General features: G+C 41.8%; 1 protein-coding gene and 1 pseudogene across 2 annotated transcripts; both read left to right on the forward strand.

Annotated features, from left to right (window-relative positions):
• Window positions 1–1,845: 1,845 nt before the first annotated feature.
• On the forward strand, window positions 1,846–7,300 carry LOC309539779 (protocadherin gamma-A5 pseudogene; annotated as a pseudogene). Its single transcript, XR_014224539.1, has 2 exons — window positions 1,846–4,331; window positions 7,181–7,300. The product of XR_014224539.1 is annotated as a protocadherin gamma-A5 pseudogene (transcript).
• A 3,437-nt stretch (window positions 7,301–10,737) lies between these two features.
• On the forward strand, window positions 10,738–14,295 carry LOC309538601 (protocadherin gamma-A10-like). Its single transcript, XM_082234297.1, has 2 exons — window positions 10,738–13,388; window positions 14,089–14,295. Exons 1-2 carry the CDS (start codon window positions 10,974–10,976, stop codon window positions 14,191–14,193), a joined length of 2,520 nt encoding a protein of 839 aa, XP_082090423.1. The 5' UTR covers window positions 10,738–10,973; the 3' UTR covers window positions 14,194–14,295.
• Window positions 14,296–14,882: the final 587 nt, after the last annotated feature.

Raw genomic sequence — 14,882 nt, forward strand, 5'->3', positions numbered from 1 at the left:
AAAGCTGCTGAGATATCAAGCAAAAGAATCAAGAATTGTCGTCCATCAGAGAGACCCAGGCTTATTCAGTCCTGAACCCAGGCATCAGCCAGACTGGAATGGATCCAGACAATCATTCTCATCCAGGAATGTTGCAGTTGTTCCACCACAACTCTTTCAGTCACCTTCCCCCAAATGTAAGCCAATTTGTCCAGGGCTGGCTTTTTCAGTAGTGCCCACACCAACTTCTTTAAGTCAGCAAGTGCCACTCCTTCATGCAAAAATAAAAATAAAGACCTTTGCCGCTTGGACCCATCCAGTCAAGCCCCAGGCTCAATTTCAACAGCCAAGATGGGCAGGGATTGAGAGGGTATCCCTGCAAGCACCCTGTCCATGTCTTCAGGCTGCAGAAGCTGAAACTGACCCCACAAAGTTGTAGACAATATAGCATTCAACGCATTGTTGTGCATGAGTGGATGGGGCTAGTCGAGCACAATGACCCAGAGGGCAAAGGAGGCCCAACAAAATTGAGATTCAAAAGTGTTACAAAACAAAAATTAAAAGTGCATGCAAGCAAGTGGTTCCAAATAAGATAACCGATGACAGTCAAATACACATAGCACACTTACAGTACATGCAGCATGTTTAATTGATTGTCAATTTTATAAGCCCTCCTTCAGTAACAGGACTGTCAAAGAGGCTAGAGGCCCCATTTTACAAAGAAGGAGAAGCAAAGCATAATAATAAATGACTAGTCCAATATCAGCACAACTCACTGGCCACTCTTCATTTTCCCTCCGCTAGTAACTCCCTCTCTTTCTTTCTAAGTCAAACTATTCGTCCCTCTGTCTTCCCTGACTTAATTTGTGTAAGGACCCTCCAGAACTTAGTCTAAGAATCTGTCTTCAATAGCAGACCTGAACCTGTAATATGGGAAGAAAAGCATGTCTGAGCAGGTGCAGAGTGCTTTTCCCTCACTACTAAATGACTGCTGTCTTCTACCACCCTTGTTGTTGTTGTTGTTTAGTTGTTTAGTCGTTTAGCCGTGTCCGCCTCTTCGTGACCCCATGGACCAGAGCACGCCAGGCACTCCTGTCTTCCACTGCCTCCCGCAGTTTGGTCAAACTCATGTTAGTAGCTTCGAGAACACTGTCCAACCATCTCGTCCTCTGTCGTCCCCTTCTCATTGTGCCCTCCATCTTTCCCAACATCAGGGTCTTTTCCAGGGAATCTTCTCTTCTCATGAGGTGGCCAAAGTATTGGAGCCTAAGCTTCAGGATCTGTCCACTCCACACACTAAATATTCACCAGCAGTTTACCTCTGAGTGAAGGCATAGGCAAGGCTATGTAGCAAAAAATCTGAGCCCACATCTCCGAACACACACACGGCTTCCCTCCCTCATTCCAGCAATCCTACACCCACATTGGGAGAAGACACTTAAAAAAACACCATGTGATTGTACTCTGAAATAGGTTGATTAAATATATATATATATATAAGATGCAAATTGTCATTAGATCAATAGTCACTGATTACTTTTGACACAATCCTGTTGATGAGGAGGTACACTGTGTTACTCATCCATTGTGGTGCTTATCCAATCTCCATTGAGCTTTCTAGACGGGATGCAGTATGCTAATGGAAGTTTGTTTTTATACCTATTATTAAATAAAAAGGAATGAAATGTTATTTTGCAAAGCTTTTTAAAACACTGCATTTACTGACTGATCCATTGGGTGTCACTGTTCACCAATAAGGAGAGAAACTGGATTGAACCAGATAGACCACCGAGATGCAAAAACACAAAATCTCTGACCTAAAAGAAAAAGGAGGTTCTTGTTTGATGGGAAATAAAAGGAAGTCTATTAAGAGAGCCTAGTTTAAACACTGGTGCCTGTTTTCTATGGACTGATAGGACCTGGCAGAGGCTGAAATGGCTTGTATACAAATACTCTTGGATAGAAGGAGACAGTCATCCTGCCTTGTGCTGCTAGCTGTTTTTCAGGCAGTTACTGGACAGATCCATTATTCAGTTCCTGAGGAACTGCAGGAAGGTTCTTTTGTTGGGGATATCTCACAGGATCTGGGATTGGATATGAAGCAACTCTTGCCTGGCGGTGTCCAGATTATTACAGAAGGTAGGACACAATACTTTGCCCTCAATTTCCAAAATGGTCATTTATACATTAATGAAAGACTAGATAGAGAAGAAATATGTGGACGTCTGTTAACTTGTATTTTGAAGTTGGAGATTCTTATTCAGGAGCAGCTAAAAGTCTATGCAGTAGAAATTGAAATCAAAGATATCAATGACAATGCACCAGCGTTCCAGGTGGAGACATTGCAGCTAAATATCCCAGAAAATACAGCTGTGGGATCTCGATTTCTTCTTCCAGATGCACAGGACCAAGACTTAGGAGTGAACTCTTTACAGAGCTATCAAATCAGCCCTAACAGACACTTCTTCCTTGATGTGCAAATGACAGCAAGTGGAGCCAAATATGCTGAGTTAGTACTGGAAAAGTCTATGGATCGAGAAGCAGAAGCTTACCATGACTTAATCCTTACAGCCAGTGATGGGGGGAATCCTGTCAAATCCGGAACTGCACACATCAAAGTTTCCGTTGAAGATGCAAATGACAATGCACCTGTTTTTTCAGAATCTGTTTATAAAGTGACCACTGCAGAAAACATTCCTGTTAATTCCCTGCTTGTAACAGTCAATGCTACTGATCTGGATGAAGGCATTAATTCAGAGATAACATATGCCTTCAGGCAGGTATCAGAAAAGGCTTCAAACAGTTTCCATTTGGATCCGAGAACTGGAGAAGTAAGGGTGAGGCAGGAGATAGATTTTGAAGAATGTGCTTTGTATGAAATGGAGGTTCAAGCTCGTGATGGAAGAGGGCTATCAGGCCGAGCAAATATTTTGTTGGCTATTACCGATGTAAATGATAATGCACCAGAAATTGCAGTCACATCTCTTACTAATGCTGTGAGTGAAGACTGCCCAGAAGGAACTGTAATTGCACTGTTAAAAGTAATAGACAGGGATTCAGAAGACAATGGGCTGGTTACATGCTCCATCTTTGGCAACCCGCCATTTCATTTAGAGAAAACGTTTGATAATTATTACAGTTTAGTGACTGGCAGAACCCTGGACCGAGAAGATGTATCTAATTACAATCTTACAGTTATTGCAACAGATAAAGGAAATCCTCCTCTCTCCACAACCGCCACTATTCAGCTGAAAATATTAGATAAAAATGATAATCCACCCACCTTTGAAAAGAGGTCCTATATTACTTCAATTACAGAAAATACTTCAGCTGGAGCCTCTGTTTTAACACTAAAAGCAACTGATCCTGACTGGGAGATGAATGGCAAAATTACTTATTCAATCACTGAAGGTGAGATGAGTTACTCCTACTTCTCTTCCTGCCTTTCTATAAACTCTGAGACTGGAGTAATCTATGCCCTACGGTCCTTTGATTATGAAGAGATCCAAGAGATTAAGTTCCTGGTCAAGGCTCAGGATGGAGGTTCTCCACCACTCAGCTCCAACGTCTCAGTGACTCTCTTCATCCTGGACCAGAATGACAACACTCCCCAAATCCTGTACCCCTCCCCTCCCACTGACGGCTCCACGGGGATAGAGCTGGCCCCTCGCTCCTCAGAGCCAGGCTACCTGGTCACTAAGGTGGTGGCCGTGGATGCAGACTCTGGCCAGAATGCCTGGCTCTCCTACCAGCTGATCAAGGCCACCGAGCCAGGGCTCTTCACTCTGGGGCTCCACACGGGAGAGATCAGGACGGCCCGATTCTTTCTGGAGAAAGATGCCCTCAAGCAAAGCCTGGTGGTTTTAGTCAAGGACAATGGACAGCCTCCAATGTCAGCTTCAGTCACTGTCACTGTGGTCTTGGCTGACAACATCCCTGACATGCTGACTGATCTGGGCACCATCTCAGCTCCTATCAGTCTTGAATCTGACCTCACCTTCTACCTGGTGACTGCAGTGGCTTTTGTCTCCTGCTTGTTCTTCACTTTCCTCCTTGTATTATTGGTACTAAGGCTTTGCAAGTGGAGACATTCTCAGTTGTGTGACACTGGAAGTGTAAATTTAAATGGGGTTCCTGTTTCACAGTTTGTTGGGATTGACGGAGTCCGGGCATTTCTTCAGACTTATTGCCATGAGTTTTCACTGACTTCGGGCTCTCGGAAAAGTCAGATTTTTTTCCCCATTGAAAGCTGTACAAACACACTCACGGGACATCAGGCTTCTCAAATCTCTGGACTTCAGTTTACTGCAAATGATTCAAATATCAATAAGGAAGGGCAGAGCTGCGAACAGGTATGTTTTGCTTTCACTAAACTTTGAAAAGGTTTTATAAGACCTTATGCCAATATAGTATTCATCTAGATGAATTATTTTTACCTTTAATTTGATGTTCAAGAATAACTTCACTGCAACTGAACAAGTGTTTCTGTAAGAATCACCGTAAGAACTGAAACATTTAAAAATCTTGATCATCTTGAAGATAATTTTGCCTTTTTTGACGTAATTTGCACTGTAATTTGCTGTTTCTCATTTAATCTAAGTTTAACTCACTTCTTAAGAAACCTCTCCTTTGTTTAATGTTTGGGTTTAAATAAAAGTGGATCTTCATATGTATTGTTGCCACCCCAATCTCCAAGCAATGTGAGATTCCATGAATTCTAGGTGCTTACCCAGAGTTCGTGTTTCCTTTTGGAATGAGGGACAGTGGAGACTGTGGTGTCTTTATGATATATGGTTTATTTACACATATATACAACCTGAGCCTATGATGGAGGGGTTTTGCTTCCACCATAGCCAAACCTTGGATTCAACCAGAAATCAGGCGTAACTCTGTTTCCCAGCTTCCCAGCCTTCAGACTCTCTTCTACCTTCCAGCTTACGTAACTAAACTCTCAATTCTGGCCTTTATCTTTCTAACTACAGGTTTGTTGAGGGAAGGAAGTCTACCCTTTGTCATGCAGCGCAGAGGCACTTCCTTTGTTACCTTAAAGGTCCATACTTAGAGGGCCATTATCTCATCAGGAAGTTAGCCTAGCTATTCCAGAAATTGAATCCATGCTGGATCCATGAATTAGAAGGGGGGCATAACAGTATTTAAATAATAAGAAGAAACAGGGAGGTCTTCATCTGCTTCAAAGTCCAAGCCAGAGAGTAAAACATAGCAGTAGTCAAGGTGGGAGATGCCTAAAGAATTTTAGGTAAGGGGATAGATAGCTGAACCCGTTGTAGGAGAAAGTGATGGACTGAATATGGGAAGCACAGGAGTAGGGGCTCAAGAATAAAGCAACAACTTCATATGTGGTCAGCAAGATGGTTGGTGAAATTCTCAATTTGGTATGTGCTTTGGCTATTAAAAAAAATCTCTGGACTCTCTAATAAGACCCTCTTAAAATGCAGCTGAGCTTTTGTGTATCTGCAACACTAAAGTTCATTTTTTCATGATTGTAGATGATAACTCACATTCTACTCTATCACATGCTTTTTTGGGAAAGTAAAAGAAGACTACTTCCACTGTATCTTAATCAAGAGTTTTAAAAGTGCCAAGCTTTTAAATCTTTAACTCCATGTTGGACTAAACTGACATGCCCAGGCACTTCATTGCCCTATTTCTCCCTATCATAATGATCATCTGACAGATGAGCAGTCCAACCACAGGGAGCACCCCTAGTAGCAGGGCAGGAATAAATATTAAAATTACTTTTTTTGTTGCAGTATGCTACAGATTGTAGATGGGTAGGCACTGGCAGTGGGTCAGCATTTGTGGGATGGCAATATAACCCTTGCTTTATAGCAAAAATTGCACCTCATCTACATTGCAGCTGCACATGGGGTTCCACTGGCAGACATCTTGCATCAATTTATTTAGTGAATTTTATTCTATTTTACCATTGTTAAGTTTTATTGGTATCAAGGTGTTATTTCCATGTTATGGAGCTCTATTACTATCATTTTGTAACAGCAAAATCAGTAGTGTTGTTCATAATGTCAGAGGCATGGAAGTTTTCCTTTATTTATATTCTATATTCTAGTTTTTTTCTACACATGAATGAAATGGTGACAGTATTCTCACTCTCACCCCACTCCCACCAGTTGTTTTCCCATCCTAATGCAGAGAGAATGAAAAGTTGATATTTTGGGGGGAAAGCAACTTTATACAAAACAGGATGAACACTGAATCACTAATCAACTTAGAATCATAGAATCATAGAGTTGGAATAGACCACAAGGGCCATCGAGTCCAACCCCCTGCCAAGCAGGAAACACCATCAGAGCACTCCTGACATATGGTTGTCAAGCCTCTGCTGAAAGACCTCCAAAGAAGGAGACCACCACACTCCTTGGCAGCAAATTCCACTGTCAAACAGCTCTTACTGTCAGGAAGTTCTTCCTCATGTTTAGGTGGAATCTTCTTTCTTGTAGTTTGGATCCATTGCTCCGTGTCCGCTTCTCTGGAGCAGCAGAAAACAACCTTTCTCTCTCCTCTATGTGACATCCTTTTATATATTTGAACATGGCTATCATATCACCCCTTAACCTCCTCTTCTCCAGGCTTAACATGCCCAGCTCCCTTAGCCGTTCCTCATAAGGCATCGCTTCCAGGCCTTTGACAATTTTGGTTGCCCTCCTCTGGACACGTTCCAGTTTGTCAGTGTCCTTCTTCAACTGTGGTGCCCAGAACTGGACACAGTACTCCAGGTGAGGTCTGACCAGAGCAGAATACAGTTGCACTATTACTTCCCTTGATCTAGATGCTATACTCCTATTGATGCAGCCCAGAATTGCATTGGCTTTTTTAGCTGCCGCGTCACACTGTTGGCTCATGTCAAGTTTGTGGTCAACCAAGACTCCTAGATCCTTTTCACATGTACTGCTCTCAAGCCAGGTGTCACCCATCTTGTATTTGTGCCTCTCATTTTTTTTGCCCAAGTGCAATACTTTACATTTCTCCCTGTTAAACTTCATCTTGTTTGTTTTGGCCCAGTTCTCTAATCTGTCAAGGTTGTTTTGAAGTGTGATCCTGTCCTCTGGGGTGTTAGCCACCCCTCCCAGTTTGGTGTCATCTGCAAATTTGATCAGGATGCCCTTGAGTCCATCATCCAAGTCGTTGATAAAGATGTTGAATAAGACCGGGCCCAAGACAGAACATCTATCTTGTCTGGACTGAGCTTTGGTTTATTAGCCCATATCCAACACATTACTATACCAAGCACCTTTTAAGAACATTCATTGTGTCATCTACACTAGACAAAGATGAGAAATAGAACTGGGTGTCGTTAGCATAGTGATGATGCCTCATTATCATCTCCAGATAATTTCTAGCTGGGTACATGTTACTCAATAGGATAAATGTTGTGGAGTGAAACAGAAGTACTACAGTATAACTTTTTGGGACTAACATGACAGACAAGAACAGAACCAAGGGGACACAATGCCCCCAAACCAGAAGATGATTCGGAAGTATATTATAATTGATACATCAAAACATCAAACTGATAGCCTTTGAGAGATCCAGAAGAATCAACAAGATTGCACTCCATGTGTTCCTCTCCTAGCACGTTTTCTGTGGGGGTGACCAAAGTGCCCCCAAACCATGACAGAATTCAGACTGAAATAGATCCAAATAATCCATTTCATCCAGGCATGTCTGAGGTTGAGAAGCCACTGTCTAGTAAAGCCACTTGCCCAAGAAAGGGGGATTAGCAACTGGCCAATTGGGGGGTGGTGGTGGTGGGGAATCATCCATATATTTTTAAGGAGTAGTCTCAGAGGTGCCTCCTTCAAGGCTGCTGGGATCTTCTCTTCTTTAAGGAAGTACTTATTGCCACCTGAACCCAATTTACTACCCCTTCTGGGTTGACGCTGTGGTGGGCAACAAGAGTTGAACATAGAGGGGGAACACCTCTCCGATAATATCAAGCTGCAAACAACATTAAGTTGCAATAGTGAAAATTCATTCCAGCAAAAGAGTCTGGATGGGACCACAGGAACTTCCAGTCCTATAAGCAATCCATCACTCAAGTCATTTTTCTATGAAATGCTTTGGGAATAAGTCACACTGGATCATTGAGGATTCTTGTAAATTGCAGATGAATAAGCTCCATTGCTACTTAGCAGCTCCTCTGGATGGCATTTCTCAGATACAACTCTGGTGGATGTGAAGGAATCTCTGTTCACCACAATCATTACCATGACTGAACATGTAAAACAGGCTCTAGCCTGTGTGCAGTAACATCTGCTCCTACACCCTGTGTTCTAGACATTTCATTCATGACTCCTGTGATCTTTTAATTTGAAAAAATGATGGATGAATCAGCATTATCTAATAAATGTGGATGGAGGTACACCAGCATTTCTACTTCTTTGAATGTCAGAATGAGACGTAGAACCATATTTTAAAGGCAGTGCTTTAAATGCTCACAACCATGTGGTTAATAAAGGTAAAAATTATTTCTGTTACACAACAAAGCAATGTTTTAACTGTAAGGAGTTGAACTAAGAAGGTAAACATGAGTTTAACTATAAGCAGCTAGTAAGAAGGAAATGACATAATCAGATAATTGTTTCTGATGCATAACTTAATAAAACCAAGGTATTTGGATTTAAACTGAAATAAACTAAAAGACTGTAGCCCAGCATATGCTTTGTGTGCAAAAGATCTCAGGTACAATCCATATAATCTCCAGGAAAGCTTGGAAAGTCTCCTCTCTGAAGAAACCCTGGAGAAACCCACAGTATCTCATTCTTTGAATGTCAGAATGAGACATAGAACCATATTTTAAAGGCAGTGCTTTAAATGCTCACAACCATGTGGTTAATAAAGGTAAAAATTATTTCTGTTACACAACAAAGCAATGTTTTAACTGTAAGGAGTTGAACTAAGAAGGTAAACATGAGTTTAACTATAAGCAGCTAGTAAGAAGGAAATGACATAATCAGATAATTGTGTGTGCAAAAGATCTCAGGTACAATCCATATAATCTCCAGGAAAGCTTGGAAAGTCTCATCTCTGAAGAAACCCTGGAGAAACCCACAGTATCTCAGGCAGTACAATGTTAGCTGTTTGCAGGTGAAGTGGGAATCTTTTGACTCTCGTTCCCTGATCAGCCTTAAAGGGAGTTATTTTTGTCAACTCTGCACTATTGAGTGTGTATTTGTTCCAAATTAAGCAAGTCATTTTCTTAAGCATCTAGACCAGGGATAGTCAACCTTTTTATACCTACCACCCACTAATGTATCTTTCTTGATGGTAAACTTTCCTTACCTCCCAACAGTACTCGATGGAAGGAGGATTCAGCTTGTGCCGTAGAACACCCTATGGCCCACCTAGAATCCTGAAACGCCCACTAGTGGGCGGTAGGGACCAGGTTGACAACCCCTGATCTAGATAATTAGATATGACCAGCAGATTCAGTGAAGGTGGAAATCAAAAACACCCAAAGCATTAAGAATTGCTTATCTAACCCAGCCTTCCAGTGACTTGTGGGGACCTCAGATGAGGGGCACTCTTGGACAATGCTTGGGCTTATTCACACACACACACCCTCAAAAAAAACAAAAAACAAAAAACCTTACAGGCAGATGGCCCTGGCAGAATCTTCCCAGCACACCTTGAATGTGCATAGGCAAGAAACAGCAAACTTCTTCAGTTGATCAGGTGTGCCAACTTGAATAAAATACTGTGAAGGTTCGTGTAGGCCCTGCCCCGCATAATTGATCACATGATGCAGAACACCCATATTTGAATGGGAATGCCCATCAATTTTGTAGGGGTCCAGCCCCCTCCAGCATTTCCCCCAGAGTGGCTGGAGAAACCCAGCCAGATGCGCAGGCGTGGCATTTGCCCTCCTAGGTGTGTGACATCATACTGGGTTCATAAGGAAAGGGTTAACTAATTGTAAAATGACTAACCTATAATAATAATTGTTGGGGCCAAAGGCCTGTAGGAGTTGGCTCCTATGACCAGAGTCAAGGTAGGTAGCAGAAAATTCTTTTCCAGCTCCTACAGTTGCAGACTGTAAGGGAGGCTGTCAGTTAAGTAGTTAACCATGTTGCATATAAGCTCTTTTACTTAGTGAAATTGTGGCCGAAATTGTGGCTCTACTTCAATCTTCATTTTGTTGTCCTCCTGGTATGCTCATTCTAGATATGGAAGCAAAATGCTTTTAAATTCAAGTCCTTTAGTCTAACTGGGTAGAGGTTTTAAAGACAAGATGGCAATAAAATCAGATATATTTCTAATTTCTAGAAGTTATTTGTGGTAAGAAATGAAAAAAATATATATAAATATATATGGCTTCTAAAATGTCTAAACTAAAGTAGTGAATAGTCCAGGAATGAAATGATCAGGAAGGGTGCCTGGTTTTACTGAAATAATGTTATAAGTTATACACAATGAAATGGTGATATTTGGAATGTTACTTTAATTATAGTACAATCCTATATATGGTTACTCACAAGTAAATTTCCAATGTGATTTATACCCAGGTAAGTTTGTGTAGGATTGCAGCTTTAATGTTCTGTTAGCTACAGTGATCCTTTACTGGAGCAAAGCAAAGAAACAAAGCAAAGAAAATATCATTAAATACAACATTAAATATGTGTTGGTAATATTATTGGTAAAAGTTATCCACACATGCAGGAAGTAAACTGCTTAATCGTGTCAACTAGGCTGTCTTTGCCTTTTGTATGACTATAGCCATTGCAGTTTTTGGTTGAGACTCTGGGCGCCGCTGTTTACCAATGAGAAAGCAAACTGAAATGAAAGATGCAGGGTAAGTTCTTGCACATTGCTAGAAAGGCAGCTAAATTGGCACACGTCCCCTCTCTCTCAGTGAAACAGTATAGATTAACAAAAGGATTTTCTGGTTCTTTGCTACAAGATCCTTTGCCACGAGAAAGAGAAATAGGTAGATGCTCCAAAGGTAATTCTTTGAAATGGCAGCTGCCCTGAGACTCCGACAAGACAGTGGCTCCTTCTGGTTTGCTTTTATTGCCATTTGGCAGACAAATTATGGGCAGCTCCACTACTCGGTTCCTGAGGAAGTCCCAAAAGGCTCTTTCATTGGGAATATAGCAGAGGACCTGGGACTGGGTTCCAAGAAATTGTCAGACAACAGAGTTCGCATCATCTCTGAAGGTATGCTTCAATATTTTACTTTGAATTCTAAGAATGGCCAGTTATATGTCTCCGAAAGGATAGACAGAGAAGAAATATGCGGGTGGGAAGAGAAGTGTGTTTTAAGTCTTGAAGTCCTTGTTGAGGATAAAATGAAACTGTTCACCGTAGAAATTGAAATCACAGATATAAATGACAATGCTCCAACTTTCACCCAGGAACGCTTAGATCTTAAAATAAGTGAAATGACCATTGTAGGAGCTCGTTTTGCCTTGCAAGAAGCTCAGGATTCTGACATTGGAGATTATTCCCTTCAGAACTACCATCTGAGCAGCAGCAGGTATTTCTCCCTGAAACTGCAGAGCAGATCTGATAAGGACAAATTTCCTGAACTGGTGCTAGAGAAATCTTTGGACAGAGAAGCGGAAGCATTTTACTCACTCATCCTAACGGCCACTGATGGTGGGCACCCTGTGAGATCTGGCACTCTGCAGATCTATGTAACGGTTCTTGATGCAAATGATAACGCACCCATTTTCAACCAACCTCTCTATAAAGTGAGCGTTTTGGAAAGTGTTTCCATAGGCTCTCTGCTGCTTACTGTAAATGCTACAGATGCCGATGAAGAAACAAATTCTGAGGTGATTTATTCATTCCTAAAAATAAAGGAGAAAGCATCACAACTCTTTCAAATAAATTCTAGAAATGGGGAGATATCAACAACAGGGAAGTTGGACTATGAAGAAGATGCATTACATGAAATGGAAGTTCAAGCAAAGGACAATGGAGGTCTCTCCGACAGGGCTAAAGTCTTGATCATCCTTATTGATGTTAATGACAATGTTCCCAAGATAACTATTACTACCTTCTTCAGTTCAATCAGTGAAGGAAGCTCTCCAGGAACTGTGGTTGCTCTACTAAACATACAAGACAGAGATATGGGTGAGAATGGAGAAATTGTGTGCTCAGTTCCTAAAACTCTTCCTTTCCACTTAGAGAAATCCTTTGATAACTATTACCATTTGATGACTGACAGAGTTCTCGACAGAGAAGAAACATCAAATTATAGTATAACTATCATGGCTACAGACAAAGGGAACCCTCCATTATCAACCACTACGGTGTTCTTTGTAGAAATTTCAGATGTAAATGACAATGCCCCAGTCTTCAATAACATACAATATACTTCTTATGTAACTGAGAATAATATCAGAGGAGCATCTGTTTACTACATGAAAGCAAGTGATCCTGACTGCATGGAAAATGCTACAATCACGTTTTCAATCATTGATCAAATTGTTGGCGATTCTACTCTTTCATCCTACCTTTCTATTAACTCTGAAACGGGGGTTGTTTATGCCTTGATCTCCTTTGATTATGAAGAGATTAAAGAGATTAATTTCCTGGTCAAGGCCCAGGATGGAGGTTCTCCACCACTCAGCTCCAACGTCTCAGTGACTCTCTTCATCCTGGACCAGAATGACAATGCTCCCCAAATCCTGTACCCCTCCCCTCCCACTGATGGCTCCACAGGGATAGAGCTGGCCCCTCGCTCCTCAGAGCCAGGCTACCTGGTCACTAAGGTGGTGGCCGTGGATGCGGACTCTGGCCAGAATGCCTGGCTCTCCTACCAGCTGATCAAGGCCACCGAGCCAGGGCTCTTCACTCTGGGGCTCCACACGGGAGAGATCAGGATGGCCCGCTTCTTTCTGGAGAAAGATGCCCTCAAGCAAAGCCTGGTGGTTTTAGTCAAGGACAATGGGCAGCCTCCAATGTCGGCATCAGTCACTGTCACTGTGGTCTTGGCTGACAGCATCCCTGACATGCTGACTGATCTGAGCAGCGTCCCAGTATCTGAAGACCCACAGTCAGATCTCACCTTCTACTTGGTGACTGCAGTGGCTTTTGTCTCCTGCTTGTTTCTCGCCTTCCTCCTTGTGTTACTGGCACTCAAACTTCGCAGGTGGAAAAATTCTCAGCTGTCTGATAATGCAAGTTTGAACTTCAGTGGTGCACCAGTTTCACAGTTTGTGGGGATTGACGGAGTCCGGGCATTTCTTCAGTCTTATTGCCATGAGGTTTCACTGACTTCAGGCTCTCGGAAAAGTCAGATTTTTTTCCCAATTGGAAGCTGTACCAATACTCTGACACCACAACAGGCTCCGGATAAGCCAGATCCTATATTACTCATAGGTGATTCTAACACTGTTCAGGAGCAGGCAGCAACCTGTCAAGTGAGTACATGAATTTCAGTACTTCCGTTTATTTTAAAGTTCAGAAAGTGAGTTCTTTTATTTGTCCTTATTCAATAGGTTTCATTTTATGTAATTTATTTTTTTTTAATTACAAAGCTTAATTTAATTCTTTGCAATAAATTTTAGTGTCATTTCCTTTTTTTAACAGATGAAGCAACTACTTCATTAATTTAAATAAATATTGCATTTTATCTAGGTAGTGTTTTAATGATTCCTCTGAGTGTAAAATTTGCTATTGACAGGAATAGCAAAGCCAGATCATGTATTGCATCAAAGTAATCTTATTTGCGGAATTTCTATAAGATGGTTGTAAGAAGCCTCTCGGGGTGTCATCAAGGGATTTGGAGGGCAGTGTCAATGAGACTTAGATGACACTCAGGTCCATTTTTTTGCATATCTTCAGAAGCAAGAGAACCCGTTCAGGTCCTGAATCACTATCTGCAGGTAGTATTGAGCTGGATATGGGCCATTAAGTTGAAGCTAAATTCTGACAAGATGCAGGCATGGTAGGTTGGCAGTTTCCAGATCTGAGGACTAGGCTGATAGGCTGTTTTGGAAGAGGTAACAATTGTATTTAAAGGAACCACATTGTAGTCTGGGGCTGTTGTTGAATTCTACATTGTCACTGGAGTCTGAAGTGACATATCTGGCGAAGAATGCCTATTACCTGCTTTGGCAGGTTCTTCAGCTACAGTTGTTGTTCTGCTGCTGTGACCCAGGCTCAGGTAACCCCCTGAATGGATTACTATACAGTAATGAACTCTACATGGAGCTATCCCTGTAGATGGCTCAGAAGATACAGCTAAGCACAGAATGCACCTCCCAGATTGCTGAATGGTACAGCCAGTCTTGCCCAAACAGGACTGGTCCTGAAGAACTGATGCTGAGTGTCTGTACACTTCTGACCCCAATTCAAGGAAGGAATATCTGCTTTGGTAAGAAACTGTCCAGTTTGGTCTCTCTCTCTGTGTGCATTCTCATTGTTTCCCTATCTAAGGAAGTGGGGGGGGGAGGGCAAAGAGCATGCAGGAAAGAACCTTCTCTATTTGAGAACATCACTTTTAGCCCTTATCTTATTGCGCTTACTGTGCCACAAACCTCTTTGTTCAGGCTTTTGCAGAGGGGATGGTACTGTGGCCAGTAGCTGTTAGGGTATCACCTGCAATGTAAGTGTCCATTTTTTTAGAGTTATTGTGTATGTTCTGAATGTTTTGAATTGTGTTTTATGTTTTATGGTATTTGACCTGCTTGGCTCATGTCTATATTTTGTTGTAACTCCCCCTGGGATCAGTGATGAGGTGTGGCTTTACAAACAGAAGGAAAGACTCTCCTGTTCCAGAAGACACTACTTTTAAGTAACTTGGATTGGAAAACATCTCCTAATAGGACTGTGATGAGTAATGAAAAGACCAGTGTGTATTGTTACCAACACATATGTTTGCAATAGTGTTCAGTTTCACAAGCTGTGTGTCA

This window comes from Podarcis vaucheri (assembly GCF_965113315.1).
Source record: "Podarcis vaucheri genome assembly, chromosome: 8".
In the NCBI taxonomy this organism is placed as follows: domain Eukaryota; kingdom Metazoa; phylum Chordata; class Lepidosauria; order Squamata; family Lacertidae; genus Podarcis; species Podarcis vaucheri.